Here is a 15518-nt window from a genome sequence, read left to right on the forward strand (position 1 = left end):
CGAGATCGCGCCACTGCACTCCAGCCAGGGGGACAGAGCGAGACTCCGTCTCAAAAAAAAAAAAAAAAAAAAGAAAAGCTACAGTTTTTATGATTGCCTTTTACTTTAAAAATATTTAATTTTTAGAATAGTTTCTAAATGAAAATAGAAGTCATACAAGGAAAAGTTTTCCTCGTTTCCCGTCGACTCTTTTTTACTCCCTTCTCCCAGCCCCAGCATATAGCCACTGCTATGTGTTTCTGGTATACATCCAAAAAAATTTTATGCAAATACTAGCAAATGTGTTTATGTATTCTAGATTCTCTCCTTGTTATCCCTAGGGGTGGCCTACTTTATTAATTTTTATTGTCTTATTTTTTTCTCTGCATAATATGACCTGGAGATCTTTTTACACTGGAACTTAGAGGTTATTCATTTGTTTATTGGCGTCTTTGTTCTGAAGGTACTAAAATATTTGTAACCAGTCATTTTTTACTATTACAAATAATACCTTTATGTTTACAGTAGGCTAACTTCTTAAAAGGGGATCTGCTAGGTCTGAGAATGTGTACCTGCCATTTCAGTAGATACTGTCATATTACCTCCTTTAGTGGAGATCTGGTTTCTATGCCCACCAGCAAAGCTTGAAGAGTACCTATTTTCTCACAGTTACATCGATATAGTGTGCTATCAAACTTTTGGATTTTTGACAGTCTAGTAAGTGAAAAATAGTATTTAAAAAAAAAACTTAGTGCAGTTTTAGTTTTCATTTATTAAGAATGAAGTTGAACATCTCTTTGTTCAAGAACCATATGTGTTTCATTTTTTCATGAACTCTCAGTTCATGTTTGTTGCTCTTTTTTTCTATTAGCTTTGGTCTTTTAAGTTTTTGAGTTTTGTATGTTAGGCCTAAGGGCCTAACAGCACACTGTTGCTGTAACATTGCTTGCAAGATGGGCCTGGTGAGCAGTGGTTTTGGATTGAGGCATGGTGGCTGGATCCTGAAGGGCCCTGTAAAGTCCATTTAGTGTTTATATAGGCTCTTGGTTTATAAAACTTTTTTTTAACATACAGAAATATATATCTTATTAGAGATCTTTTTTTTTTCCTTTTTTTTTTGAGACAGAGTCTCGTTCTGTCACCAAGCTGGAGTGCAGTGGCACCATCCCAGCTCACTGCAAGCTCCGACTCCCTGGTTCAAGCAATTCTTCTCCCAAGTAGCTGAGATTACAAGCACGCGCCACCACGCCCAGCTGATTTTTGTATTTTTAGTAGAGACGGGGTTTCACCATGTTGGTCATGATGGTCTCGATCTCCTGATGTCATGATCCGCCTGCCTTGGCCTCCCAAAGTGCTAGATTATAGGCGTGAGCCACCCACCGCGCTTAGCCTAGGGATTCTCTAGATGCAGTAACTTCTGAAATAATTATATGTTAAAATCAATAGAGCCATTTAATTTGGAATGAGGATGGGGAATATTAATAATGTTGTTTTCTACATGGTAACTACAACGTCTGTCTTGTACCTGATTTCGACTATGACTAGGCCTACTTAGTTATGGAGTAATAGCTATAATTAATTTTCAATAGTTAGTGGTAGAGCTTTGCCAGCTATAATTTTTCATTTAAAAGAAAAAAATCGTCTTTCATATAACGAACAGACTTCAAGCTGACTCTTGGTTTCCTCATCTTATTTTTATGAAGCACTCAGTGGGACTATGTTAAGAGAACAAACTCATTATATAAGTAATCTCTGAGAATACCTGCTTCTTCCTAGTAGCTTCTATTTCCTTTAGTCGGAGACTCACTCTACAGACACCAGACACCACCACTATATAAAGGACCAGTTCATACTCTTGAGAATTTCAGAATGGGAGCATAGGTACTCTTTGTCAGTGTCTTCCTTTCATTTCTCCTCTACTCTTTCCTCCTTTTCCCCACTTTTTCTCCCTTTTTCTGCTCGTTCTCCCAGTGCTCCAACCCTAGCTGGCTAAAGGAGAATACTTTATCATGAATCACTTTCATGGCTTTTAGAAAACAGATTTTGAAAACATGGTTACTCCATGCTGAGCATTGTGTAAGTCCAAATAAAGAAAAAGAAATGAACTGTAAAGAAAAAAATTAATCTATTGACCAGAATTTTTATTTTGTTTTCTTTTTCTTTTTTTCTTTTTTTTTTTTGAGTTGGAGTCTTGCTCTGCCGCTCAGGCTAGAGTGCCGTGGCATGATCTCGGCTCACTGCAACCTCTGCCTCCTGTGTTCAAGTGATTATTGTGCCTTAGCCTCCTGAGTAGCTGGGATTACAGGTGTGCACCACCACGCCCAGCTAATTTTTGTATTTTTAGTAGAGACGGGGTTTCATCCTGTTGGTCAGGCTGGTCTTGAACTCCAGACCTTGTGATCCGCCCGCCTCGGCCTCCCAGAGTGCTGGGATTACAGGCATGAGCCACCGTGCCCGACAATTTTCATTGGTTTTAAGAAGTTATTTTTCAAGTTGTACCTTAAGGGTGCTTTCGAATTCTGTTATTAAAGCATACTCTATTCTCAGTTTTTAGTAGGCACTCAATGGTTTGTATTATGTAAATAAACCCTCTGGGTATGGGTAAACGTACTGCACACTTTAAATATTTGGACTTGACTTGTCTTCCAGAGTTCTGTGGTAAAGAAACTCTCAAAACTTGCTTTTGGGTTCAAGACAATCAAACTCTTTTCTCTCTTTGTTTTGTTCTTACTGAATTTTTATTTGTATCAACCTCCATACCCTCCTTACTTAAATCCATGAATAGACTCCTTTTGTTGTTTTGTGTTATTTCTTGGGTTGATTTTCAAATGGAACAGTTGTGTAAGATAAATGTTTGTTGTCATGAGTAATGTTGATGTGAACCATGCTGTCTCTTCTATAATGCCACCATTATGCAGAGGCCTGCAAGAGGAAGGGTAGATTGGTGGTTCTGAGAGTCCGCCTGTGCTTTAGGTAATAATCCTGCATTCATTATTAATCTCCCTTTGCTTCCATGTCTCCCGCTCATTACCAAAGGCCAAGATATGACATGTTCAAGATCTTAGACATTTTGAAAATAGCAGAAGGGCTGCTTTTGAAGCCCGATTATTAGTCTTAGAAATATCATGAGACAACTGCAAGGCCATGTAATATTACTTATTTTAGTTTTTAGATATTGTCTACATTGTTTTTTGATCAATAGGCGAAGAGCTACTAATGAGCCATTATAATTTCCTTAAATTCACAGTCTCTGGAGTCAGTTTGTCTGGGTTGGTAATCCCTGCCCACTCTCACTGTATGATTCTAGGCAAGTTACTTTTCTTTTCTAGACCTTAGATTCCTCCTCTATAAAATTGGAATAAAAATGAAGGTCAACATGGGAGGATTACATAAAAAAATGAATGTGATAGGCCAAGTTTATTGCTGGATATATAATATGTACTCAATAATGTTAGCTGTTATCGTTATTACTAATCAGATTTTTATTACCCTGGATTTAAAAATAATTTTTCTGTATATAAAGAAACAGTTGGGAAAGTAAAACTGTTTCGATTAAAACAATAGTTTATTTCTCTTGTTGGTAACTATTATTTTCTTGGTTCAGTGAGTCCAAAAGCTTTTAGCAGGCAAGGGAAAAGTCCTTTGGAAAATGTGTATCAGGTCACTGTTTTTCTAATGGATCACAGCAGGAAAATAGTTTATGTTCTCACCTTAAAATAAAAGGAAGCTATTGATTCCAAGCTGTATGGAAAGGGAAACTTAAAAACATTTAAAAAGGCTTGATAAGTTTTTTAAGGGAAAAAAGGGCAATGCATGCTTTTAACAATTCAAACAGTACAGATAGATATAAATTAAATATTCATGTGTCCCTTCTCAGGATTAAGCATTAAAAAATTATAAAAGTAGTATTCATGCAAGTTTAAAAAAAAAGAGAAAGAATATAAAAGATGCACATGAATACAATATTGGAGCCCACTGAACAAAGCTTTATCTTATTTTCAAGGCCAAACCAGTTTTCATATATTCTCCTATACATTTTCTTCGCTTAGAACAGAATTTTCCTTTTTTCTTTTTCCTTTGTAAAACACAAGGTAGATTCTAGCCATATTCTTCTATTCCTTGCTTTGTTTCACCTGATAATATCACAGAGATTATTACAAATTGGCACTTAGAGATGTATGTTACTTTCTAAACAGGCATGATATTTCAGCTGCAGTCCCATAATTTATTTAACCAGTCTCCTTATAATGGATAAGTAGGCTTTTTATGTTTTTTGCCTTGTCTATAATCTTCAATGAGAATTACTTATTTATATATGTGTGTGTGTGTGTGTGTGTACATATGCGTATGGGTTTGTGATGTAAGTATCCTACAAGCATATGTAGGAGAAATTCTGACATGCACATATACGTTTGATAGTTTTTTCTACCTTGCATTCCAAAGAGTTTCATCAGCATAGCCTGCCATCAGAAGAGGGAGAGGTTGCCAGTTTTCCCATTCTTTTGCTTGCACTGGGTAGTATTGCACTTCTTAATATTTTCTATTTTGATATGAGAATATAGGATCTCATTTCATTTTGCATTTTAAAATTATGCGAGATCAATGTATATCAGGATAAATTCCTAACAGATCTGAGATATAAATGCAAAACCATATGTGTATTAGAAGAAAACATGGGTGAATTACTTGGTAATTTGAGAATAGAGAAAATGTTCTAATAATGACTCAAAATCCATCAGCAATAACAGAAAAAGGTGACACATTTGATATTTTAGAAATAAAAAAGTTTGAAGAAACTGTAAAAAAGTAAAATGACAAAATAGAAAATGTTGTGAACTTCTATTATAGATATGGATAGAATTGATATCCTAGAAAAAATACTGTGACTTCTATTATAGATATAGATAGAATTGATATCCTCTGTGGTGTATGTGTATGAGTAAATTAAAATATGAGATGAAAATGACTATTAGCCTGATAGAAAAATGGGCAAAAAATATTTGCAGATGGAAAGATGAAAAACAGAAAGAAGAAGAAGAAAAAAAAAAAAAACTGCGAGGGGCCCTTATACGTGAAAAGATGCCCAGCTCACTCATAATAAGAAAAATGCATGTTACACCCTCACTGTTGTTTTTCACCAGACTGGCAGAAGTCCACAGGTTTGCTAGTCGACTCCAGGGTCAAGGCTGCAGGTAAAGGGCACTCACATGCCTTGCCCATGGGAGTGCAAAGTGGTACACCTTTGTGGAGAAGAATTTTACAGTACGTAATGGAATTTCATGAGAATTTATCCTCTGACCCCACATTCCCACCTTTTTGGACTTGATTCCAAAAGTAATCTGGGAAACATAAAAATGACGTGCGTACAGTGCTACTCATTGCAGTACTGTTTGTAATAAAGAAAGACTGTATGCCACTGCCCTCTAGCCTGGGCGACACAGTGAGACTTTGTCTCAAACAACAACAACAACAACGACAGCAACAGACTGTAAATAATAACATATTGAAATCTAGATTCCATCTGGCTAACCTGAAGTTTGCAGCCTTCCAAAGTAGATCTGATATCCCAACTTTGGCATTGGCAGTATTTGGCTCTTGTGCAGATGGTTTTCAGCTGCACGTCAGAGGTTACGAGCACTCTGAGGGGTTCTAACACTCAAATCTCAAAGTAGGTGGAGTTCTTTTTTGGGCACTCTCTTAAGTTGGTGCCTTCTTCCTACCTTTCCCTTCCCTGGTCCATTCTTGCCTATCTGCCTGGCCCTTTCTTCCCTCAGTGCTCTTCTCTAGTCTTGCTTCTCCTTCTAAGGCACTGGAGGACCTGGCACGAATGTTCTAAGGCAAGATCAGAAGGTGTTAACCTCTTAGCAGATATTTGCTTTGATAACCAAATCGTCTAAAAGTGGTAGTGTGTTTGTACATTTATTTTATTATTTATTCCACCTCCACTTGTCCAAATTAATGTATGATATTGAGATGTATCTTAAAATTGATAAGAACTTGCATATAACTTCTGCCCCTCTGGAAGAGTTTTTACAAAGTTGATGGTGTTTCTTATAGTTGGTGGCATCTTAGAAGCCCAGAAATGTGTTCATAATGGGGTAAGCCACGTGGAATCATCATTATTTGTTGGCAAATAGCCATAGATGGTTTTCCTTCTCACTTTTCATTTTTAGTGAGTTTGTTTTCTCTGTTACTTCATAAATAAGGCCTCTGCTGGGTGATCGTGGGTTGGCTCAGAGCTAGCAAATACTCTCAATTGGGAAAGGAAAAGTATAGAGCATTATCTTTTTGTTAACATTATTAACATTTATACAGATATCTGTCTTGAATTCTTAGCATTTGACATAATTAATTATTCCCTCTTTTTTTCCCTTCTTTTTTTGAGATAGATTCTTGCTGTGTTGCCCAGGTTGGAGTGCAGTGGTGCGATCTCCGTTCACTGCAACCTCTGCCTCCTGGGATCAAGCAATTCTCCTGCCTCAGCCTCTTGAGTAGCTGGGACTATAGGCGCCTGCCACCATGACCGGCTAATTTTTGTATTTTTAGAAAATACAAAAGGATTTTGCCATGTTGGCCAGGCTGGTCTCGAACTCTCGACCTCAAGTGATTTGCCCACCTCCGCCTCCTAGAGTGCTAGAATTACAGGTATGAGCCACCGTGCCCTGCCTACTTTTTTTTTTTTTTTTTTTTTTAAATTTTAAAAATCAGATCGACTCTTTAAGACTGTGAACTCCCTGAGGGTAGAGGTTCTATTCACAGTCGTATCCCCAGTACCCAGAGTAGAGCCTGGCACATAGTGAATTCTGATTGCCTGTTGGTTGTTGATTGACAGATTTATGCTTCTAAGTAGAATTATCTTTTGATAATATTAAATAAGATGTGCTAACGCAAAACTGATAGAGTTTAGAAATAATTAAGAATCTCCTGGCTGGGTGCGGTGGCTCAAGCCTGTAATCCCAACACTTTAGGAGGCTGAGGTGGGTGGATCACGAGGTCAGGAGATCGAGACCATCCTGGCTAATAGGGTGAAATCCCATCTCTACTAAAAATACAAAAAGTTAGCCAGGCATGGTGGCGGGCGCCTGTAGTCCCAGCTACTCGGGAGGCTGAGGCAGGAGAATGGTGGGAACCCGGGAGGCAGAGCTTGCAGTGAACTGAGATTGTGCCACTGCATTCCAGCCTGGGCGACAGAGTGAGACTCATCTCAAAAACAAAACAAAACAAAACAAAACCAAAAACGAAAAAAGAATCTCCTGTGTTCATTGGGAAAGGAATATTTGTTGGATGGGGAGTTTCCTAAAAGATTATGTAATTTTTTGGCATTTTGACATATTCACAGAATTCCTGCTGATTGAGGTTACTGCATCAAGAATAGTACAGTCACGTGTTGCTTCAGGATGGGAATTTGTTCTGAGAAATATGTCAGGCTATTTCGTTATCATGTGAAATCATCAGATGTACCCACACAAACCTAGATTGTACAGCCTATGACATATATAGGCCATTATATGGTATAGCTTATTGCTCCCAGGCTACACACCTGTACAGCATATTGCTGTATTGAATACTGTAGTCACTACAGAGCATCTAAACATAGAAAAGGTACAGTAAAAATATGGTATGAAAACTTTAAAATGGTGCACCTAAGACACTTACTGTGAATGGAGCTTGCAAGACTGGAAGTTGCTCTGGGTGAGTCAGTGAGTGGGTGGTGAGTGAATGTGAAGGCCTAGGACATACCCTGCACCCTACTGTAGACTTCATAAACACTGTACACTTAGGCTACACTAAATTTATGCAAAATATTTTTCTTTCATAATAATAAATTAACCTTAGCTTACTGTAATGTTTTTACTTTATAAACCTTTTAATTTTTGAAAACGTTTTCACACTCTTATAATAACACTTAAAACACAAGCATTTTGTACAGCTGAACAGGAATATTTCCTTATTGTTTAAGCTTTTAGAATTAAATTTTATTTACTTATGACCAGGCGTGGTGGCTCACGCCTGTAATCCCAGCACTTTGGGAGGCTGAAGCGGGTGGATCACAAGGTCAAGAGATTGAGACCATCCTGGCCAACATGGTGAAACCCCATCTGTACTAAAAATACAAAAAATTAGCAGGGCGTGGTGGCAGGTGCCTGTGGTCCCAGCTACTTGAGAGGCTGAGGCAGGAGAATTACTTGGGTCCGAGTGGCGGAGGTTGCAGTGAGCCGAGACTGCGCCACTGTACTCTAGCCTGGCGACAGAGCGAGACTCCATCTCAGATAAATAAATAAATAAAAATACATTTTACTAATTTATTTATTTATTTTTACTGTTTCAGTGTTTTTTGTTAAAAGCTAAGACACAAACACACACATGAGCCTAGGCCTGCAAAGGGTTGGGATCATCAATATCACTGTCTTCCATCAGCACATCTTGTCCCACTGGAAGATCTTCAGGGGCAATAACATGCATGGAGCTGTCATCTCCTATGATAACAATGCCTTTCCTTCTTCTGGAATACCTGCCTCCGGGAGGACCTTCCTGAGGTTATTTTACAGTTAATTTTTTTTTTTTTTTTTTTTTTTTTTGTGTGAGACAGAGTCTCACTGTGTCACCCAGTCTGGAGTGCAGTGGTGCAGTCTTGGATCACTGCAACCTCTGTGCCCCGGGTTCAAGTGATGCTTCTGCCTCAGCCTCCTGAGTAGCTGGGTTTACAGGCACCTGCCACCGCGCCCGGCTAATTTTTGTATTTTTAGTAGAGATGGGATTTCACCATCTTGGTCAGGCTGGTCTCAAACTCCTGACCTCGTGATCCACCCACCTCGGCCTCCCAAAGTGCTGGGATTACAAGTGTGAGCCACTGCGCCCAGCCAACTTTTTTTTTTTTTTAAATAAGTTGAAGGAGTACATTAAAATCGTGATGAAAAGTGTTCTATAGTAAATACCAAGTGATAGGAATTTTTAAGCTTCACTATAATCTTGTGTATCAACTGTCATATATGTGGTCCATTGTTGACTGAAATGTCATTATGCAGCACATGTTTTCCCTTTATTTTGAAAGCCAACATTGGCAAAATTCCAAAGTACAATAATTTGCATTATTTATTCATTGCCATACTTCTCCTTGAGAGGTCCTATGGTAAGAGTTGTGTAATGACTTGAAAATGACTGGGTAAAAGAATGTGCCGGGATACAAAGCTGGCATCTGGTACAGATAATTCTGTCATTGGGATTATTTATTTATTTTGAGACAGAGTTTTGCTCTCGTTGCCCAGGCTGGAGTGCAGTGGCATGATCTCGGCTCACTGCAACTTCCACCTCCTGAGTTCAAGAGATTCTCGCCTTAGCCTCCTGAGTAGCTGGGATTACAGGTGCCCGCCCCCATGCCAGACTAATTTTTTGTATTTTTAGTAGAGACAGGGTTTCATCATGTTGGCCAGGCTGGTCTCGAACGCCTGACCTCAGGTGATCCACCTGCCTCGGCCTCCCAAAGTGCCGGGATTACAGGCGTGAGCACCCGCACCCAGCCCTTATGTATTTGTTTTGAAATAAACTAACAATTGCTAGATTTTTTTTATCGTTAGCTCCAGACATCTGTGACATTTTCTTATCTGCATAATACGGTTCTTAGAGTATTGCTTTGTCATTTGAAATTCAACATTCATTCAGTTAATATTTAAGGAGTATCTCCCATGTAGCAGGCACTGTAATAAGTGCTGGGGATATAGTTACGAGTAAGGTGTGAGTCTCAGTCCTAAATCTTCGTTAAATACAACAGTGAAGCTTATTTCTTGAAGCTTATTTCTAAAGATCAATATGGCCTTCCAAGCTTTAGGAGATTGGAGAAGCGCCATATGCATGTGGTTCCACACATTGCCCCTCTGTCATCCTCCCCTCACCCTTTACCTACCTGCATATTGTTTAGTGCTCTATGACAGTCTGAATGTCTACTCTGTGCCCATCACTCTGTTGGGATTTGAACGTTCAAGGAGCAGCAGATAAAAATGTTGTATTCAGTATCTCTTAAATAGTAATAAAGACAGACCAAAAAAATGAATGATTTTCAGTGTACAAGAATTGTCTACACACTCTCTGTTATGAGAGTTCAGAGAAGAAAGAGTACTAGGATCAGATTGATAGTAGAGGAATATCACTCAGGTGGCACTGGGAATAATTTGGAGGTTACTAACAGGAGGTAGGTGAATAATCATTTCTGAGTTGAGTAGGGAAGTGACATAATTGATTTGTGTTTTATATACTGCACTCTGGTTGCTGGGTGGGAAATTAGACTATGGTCTGGAGGTAGAAGAAATGAATGCAAGAAATGAGTCAAGTTAGCAAGGATCATAGTATTCAGCTGATAAATAATATAAGGAGTTTCCATGCCTTTCATTGTTTCAATATATTTTTTTTTTAGGTGGGCATGGTGGCGGGCGCCTGTAATCCCCGCTACTCAGGAGGCTGAGGCAGAGAATTGCTTGAACCCAGGAGGCAGAAGTTGCAGTGAGCAGAGATCATGCCACTGCACTCCAGCCTGGGTGACAGAGCAAGACTCTGTCTCAAAAAAAAAAAAAAATTTTTTTTTTTTTTGCAATGTTTATAATAAATACTGGGATAATTTTTTGTGTGTGTGTGCCAAGTTACCAGAAACTCTGATGTGCTTACCAGTCCTCCTACCTAGTGCTGTTATTTGAATCTTCCTTCCTAGGTGGAGAATCTACACTTAGACATCTGTATGTTCTCTTAGTTCTTCATGTCATTTGATCTTAGCTTCTGTTCTTATATAGATACTGTTGAAGGTGCTGCAGGTTTCAATTTTGGTTTTCCTTTCTTTATGGTAATCCTATTTTAATGTATAAGATCCTTTCAGGCAACTGAAGTATGCAAGAGGCAGGTGGAATAGTAGCAACTTTAGGTATTTAAAAATTCATGTAATAAATATGATGGTTTTGGATTATTTGTTGCATTGCCAGTGAGTTTATTATAGTATATAACAATATTTAATCAAAATGGTCATAGGACTAAAAGGTCCACTTTGAGGTAAATCATTAATTTTTAAGGCAGACAAGTTATGTTTTTAAGAATTTCTCAAGCCTGAAGAATATTCAGTGTGTGCTCTGTGCCTGAAAAAGCTTAACACAGAATCCACAAAGGTGAAATTAATTTGATACTCAGAGGTAAAATTAGGGCAAATTCTACTTCAGTTTATGTAAATTATTAAATAGTACTGTCAAGCATTGAAAATAAAGGAAGAGAATGCTTATCATCATTACATTTTAAGTGAAAAGATATATATTATACATTTTTATATTTATTGTTCACAAATATTTCCATGTTGTAGCAATTTTCTACTATGTTGTAATTGCCTGTTCATTTAACCTCACTGTTTTTTTTCTCCCCTACCACAGCAATCCCAGTGCCATTGGATATTTTTGAATGATTAAATGTGCTACTTACTTCGTTTTTGTGTTCATTTTTTTAAATAGAAAATGCATCTGATGCAGATTTATGGCTCCTGAACAGTTGCACTGTAAAAAACCCAGCTGAAGACCACTTTAGAAACTCAATTAAGTAAGTCAAAATTGATTTTTTTCCTATTTTGTATAATCAAAGTAAGAATTGATACCAAAAGTTTAGCTTTTTAAAAATGTCAAAATAGATATTTAGTTTATATTAAAAAAGTATGAGTTGGAGTGTTTTGAATTTGTCTGATAAAGAATGATACTTTTTTTTTTTTTTAAATTAAATTAAATTTAAGTTCTGGTTACATGTACAGGATGTGCAAGTGTGTTACATAGGCAAACATGTGCCATGGTGGTTTGCTGTACCTATCAACCCATCGCCTAGGTATTAAGCGCTATATGCATTAGCTATTTATCCTGATGCTTTCCCTCCCCCCGCCCTCTACCAAGCCCGACTGTGTGTTGTTCCCCTCCCTGTGTCCGTGTGTTCTCATTGTTCAACTCCCACTTACAAGTGAGAACTTGCAGGATTTGGTTTTCTGTTCCTGTGTTAGTTTGATGAGGCTGACGGCTTCCAGCTCCATCTGTGTCCTTACAAAGGACATGATCTCATTTCTTTTTTATTTTATTTATTTATTTATTTATTTATTTATTTATTTGAGATGGAGTCTCGCTCTGTTGCCCAGGCTGGAGTGCAGTGGCACGATCTCCGCTCACTGCAAGCTCCGCCTCCCAGGTTCACGCCATTCTCCTGCCTCAGCCTCCGGAGTAGCTGGAAGTACAGGCACCCACCACCATGCCCGGCTAATTTTTTGTATTTTTAGTAGAGTCGAGGTTTCACCATGTTAGCCAGGATGGTCTCGATCTCCTGACCTGGTGATCCACCCGCCTCGGCCTCCCAAAGTGCTGGGATTACGGGCGTGAGCCACCCCACCCAGTCGATCTCATTTCTTTTTATGGCTGCATAGTATTCCATGTGTATATGCACCACAATTTTTTTACCAGTCTGTCCTTGATGGGCATTTGTGTTGATTCCATGTCTTTGCTATTGTGAATAGTGCTGCAGTGAGCGTATGTGTGCATGTATCTTTTTAATAGAATGATTTATATTCCTTTGGGGGTATACCCAGTAATGGGATTGCTGCATCAAATGGCATTTCTCGTTCTAGGTCTTTGAGAAATCGCCACACTGTCTTACACAATGGTTTAATTAATTTACATTCCCACCAACAGTGGAAAAGTGTTCTTATTTCTCCACAGCCCCTCCAGCGTCTGTTGTTTGTTGACTTTTAATAATCGCCATTCCAACTGGTGTGAGATGGTTTTGGCTTGCATTTCTCTAATGATCAGTGATGTTGAATTTTTTTTCATATGTTTTTTGGCGGCATAAATGTCTTTTGAAAAGGGTCCATGTGCTTTGCCCACTTTTTGATGGGGTTGTTTGTTTTTTTTCTTATAAATCTGTTTAAATTCTTTATAGATTCTGGATATTACACCTTTGTCATGTGGATAGATTGTAACAAATTTCTCCCACTCTATAGGTTGTCTGTTCACTCTGATGATAGTTTCTTTTGCTGTGCAGAAGCTCTTTAGTTTAATTAGATTCCATTTGTCAAATTTTGCTTTTGTTGAAATTGCTTTTGATGTTTTCATCATGAAATCTTTGCCTGTGCCTATGTCCTGAATGGTATTGCCTAGGTTTTCTTCTAGGGTTTTTGAAGTTTTGGGCTTTACATTTAAGTCTTTAATCCATCTTGAGTTAATTTTTGTATAAGGGGTAAGGAAGGTGCCCAATTTCAATTTTCTGCATATGGCTAGCCAGTTTTCCCAGCACCATTTATCATGTAGGGAATCCTCTACCCATCGCTTGTTTTTGTCAGGTTTGTTGAAGATCAGATGGTTGTAGATGTGCCATCTTATTTCTGAGTTCTCTATTCTGTTTCCTTGGTCTATGTGTCTGTCTTTACACCAGTCCTACGAAGCTTTGGTTACTGTAACCTTGTAGTATAGTTTGAAGTTGGGTAGCGTGATGCCTACAGTTTTGTTCTTTTTGCTTAGGATTGTCTTGGCTATACGGGCTCTTTTTGGTTCCATATGAATTTTAAAGGAGTTTTTTTTTTTTTTTTTTTCCTAATTCTATAAAGAATGTCAATGGTAGTTTAATGGGAATAGTATTGGATCTGTAAATTACTTTGGACAGTATGGCCATTTTCATGATATTGATTCTTCCTATCCATGAGCATGGAATGTTTTACCATTTGTTTGTTTCCGCTCTTATTTCCTTGAGCAATGGTTTGTAGTTCTCTTCAAAGAGGTCCTTCACTTCCCTTGTTAGCTGTTTTCCTAGGTATTTTATTCTTTTTGTGGCAATTGTAAATGGGAGTTCATTCATGATTTGGCTGGCAGTTTGTCTATTCTTGGTGTATAGGAATGCTTGTGATTTTTGCACATTGATTTTGTATCCTGAGAGTTTGCTGAAGTTGCTTATTCGGTTAAGGAGTTTTTGGGCTGAGACGATGGGGTTTTCTAGAAATAGGATCATGTCATGTGCAAACAGAGACAGTTTGACTTCCTCTCTTTCTATTTAAATATGCTTTATTTTTTTCTTTTGCCTGATTGCCCTGGCCAGAACTTCCAATACTATGTTGAATAGGAGTGGTGAGAGAGGGCATCCTTGTCTTGTGCCCGTTTTTAAGGGGAATGCTTCCAGCTTTTGCCCATTCAGTATGATATTGGCTGTGGGTTTGTCATAAATGGCCCTTATTATTTTGAGGTCTGTTCCATCAATACTTATTGAGAGTTTTTAACATGAAGGGATGTTGAATTTTATTGAAGACCTTTTCTGCATGTATTGAGAAAATCATGTGGTTTTTATCTTTAGTTCTGTTTGTGTGATGAATCATATTTATGGATTTGCATATACTGAACCAGCCTTGCATCCGGGGATGAAGCCCACTTGATCATGGTGGATGAGCTTTTTGATGTGCTGCTGGATTTGGTTTGCTAGTATTTTATTGAGGAGTTTTGCATTGATATTCATCATGGATATTGACCTGAAATTTTCTTTTTTTGTTGTATCTCTGCCAGGTTTGGGTATCAGGATGATGCTGGCCTCATAAAATGAATCAGGAAGAAGTCGCTTCTTTTCAGTTGTTTGAAATAGTTTCAGAAGAATGGCTTTTTGAAGGTTTTTGTGTGTGTCTATCTCCTTAAGAATGACACTTTAATGGGAACTTTTCTAATAAGTGATTTCAGTGTTTGTGAAGTTATCTAATAGGTGATTTTTGAGGATTTGTTAAGTATTAACTATGTGTTCTTCTCAGAGAATCGGTGCATACTTTGTGAAGTTGCCTGACACAGTCCTTGCCTCTTTTCCCTGTCCATTAGCACTGTTCTAAGTGCTACAGTACCTGGTTTTCAATAGAATTGCAGTTTGTTGAAGGGAGGTGGGTATATTAAGTCCTTGCTTCTTGCTTTGTTCCTTCAAGCTAACGTGGAAGAAGTATCCTTTTTTCACATTTTCTCTGAATCTTATCCCCATGCGTCTTCTTAGAAACCTTATTCTAGAAATTATTTCCTCATTCCATATTTCCAATCTCTCCAACTACCCTGGAACCTTTTCACTGGTATTTAAACATAGCTGGGTCTAATCAGCCCCCTGTACCCCTGTTAGCTATTGTCCTACATTTTTTCTTGCCTTCCCAGCCAGACTTTCAAAAGTTCTTCTCTTCTTAATTTCATTCTTATACTCATTCATTTTCCCCTTTATTGGTTTTGTTGTGAAATACATTAAACATATAATAGCATTTATAAAACACATACAGTTTAAGTAATAATAAACACTTAAACATCTGCTACCCAGTGTAAGAAATATAACAGTGTCAAGACCATAGAAACTGCCGTGTTTTCAATCATAACTCCCAAGAAGTAACCTTTATCTTGACTTTTGTGAGTCATTTTCTTGCTTTTATTAATGTATCATCTATTAAGTATGTCTCTAAACAGTGTGTTGTCTTGTTTAGCTCTATTTTGAACTTTTATCTGTTGAACTTATACCGTTTGTGTTCTTCTGAGATTTACATCTTT

At 37.9% G+C, this 15518-nt stretch overlaps 1 protein-coding gene across 3 annotated transcripts in view; it reads left to right on the forward strand.

The window, feature by feature from the left end:
- Positions 1 to 15518, forward strand: part of CDKAL1 (CDK5 regulatory subunit associated protein 1 like 1) — a 701952-nt gene that overhangs the window by 102604 nt on the left and 583830 nt on the right. For all 3 annotated transcript variants that reach the window (XM_031667632.1, XM_031667633.1, XM_021936624.2), the window contains exon 5: positions 11457 to 11541. In XM_031667632.1, the coding sequence (XP_031523492.1) occupies positions 11457 to 11541 (85 nt within the window). The remainder of the gene's footprint in view (positions 1 to 11456; positions 11542 to 15518) is intronic.

Source organism: Papio anubis, chromosome 6, assembly GCF_008728515.1.
Source record: "Papio anubis isolate 15944 chromosome 6, Panubis1.0, whole genome shotgun sequence".
Taxonomy (NCBI): Eukaryota; Metazoa; Chordata; class Mammalia; order Primates; family Cercopithecidae; genus Papio; species Papio anubis.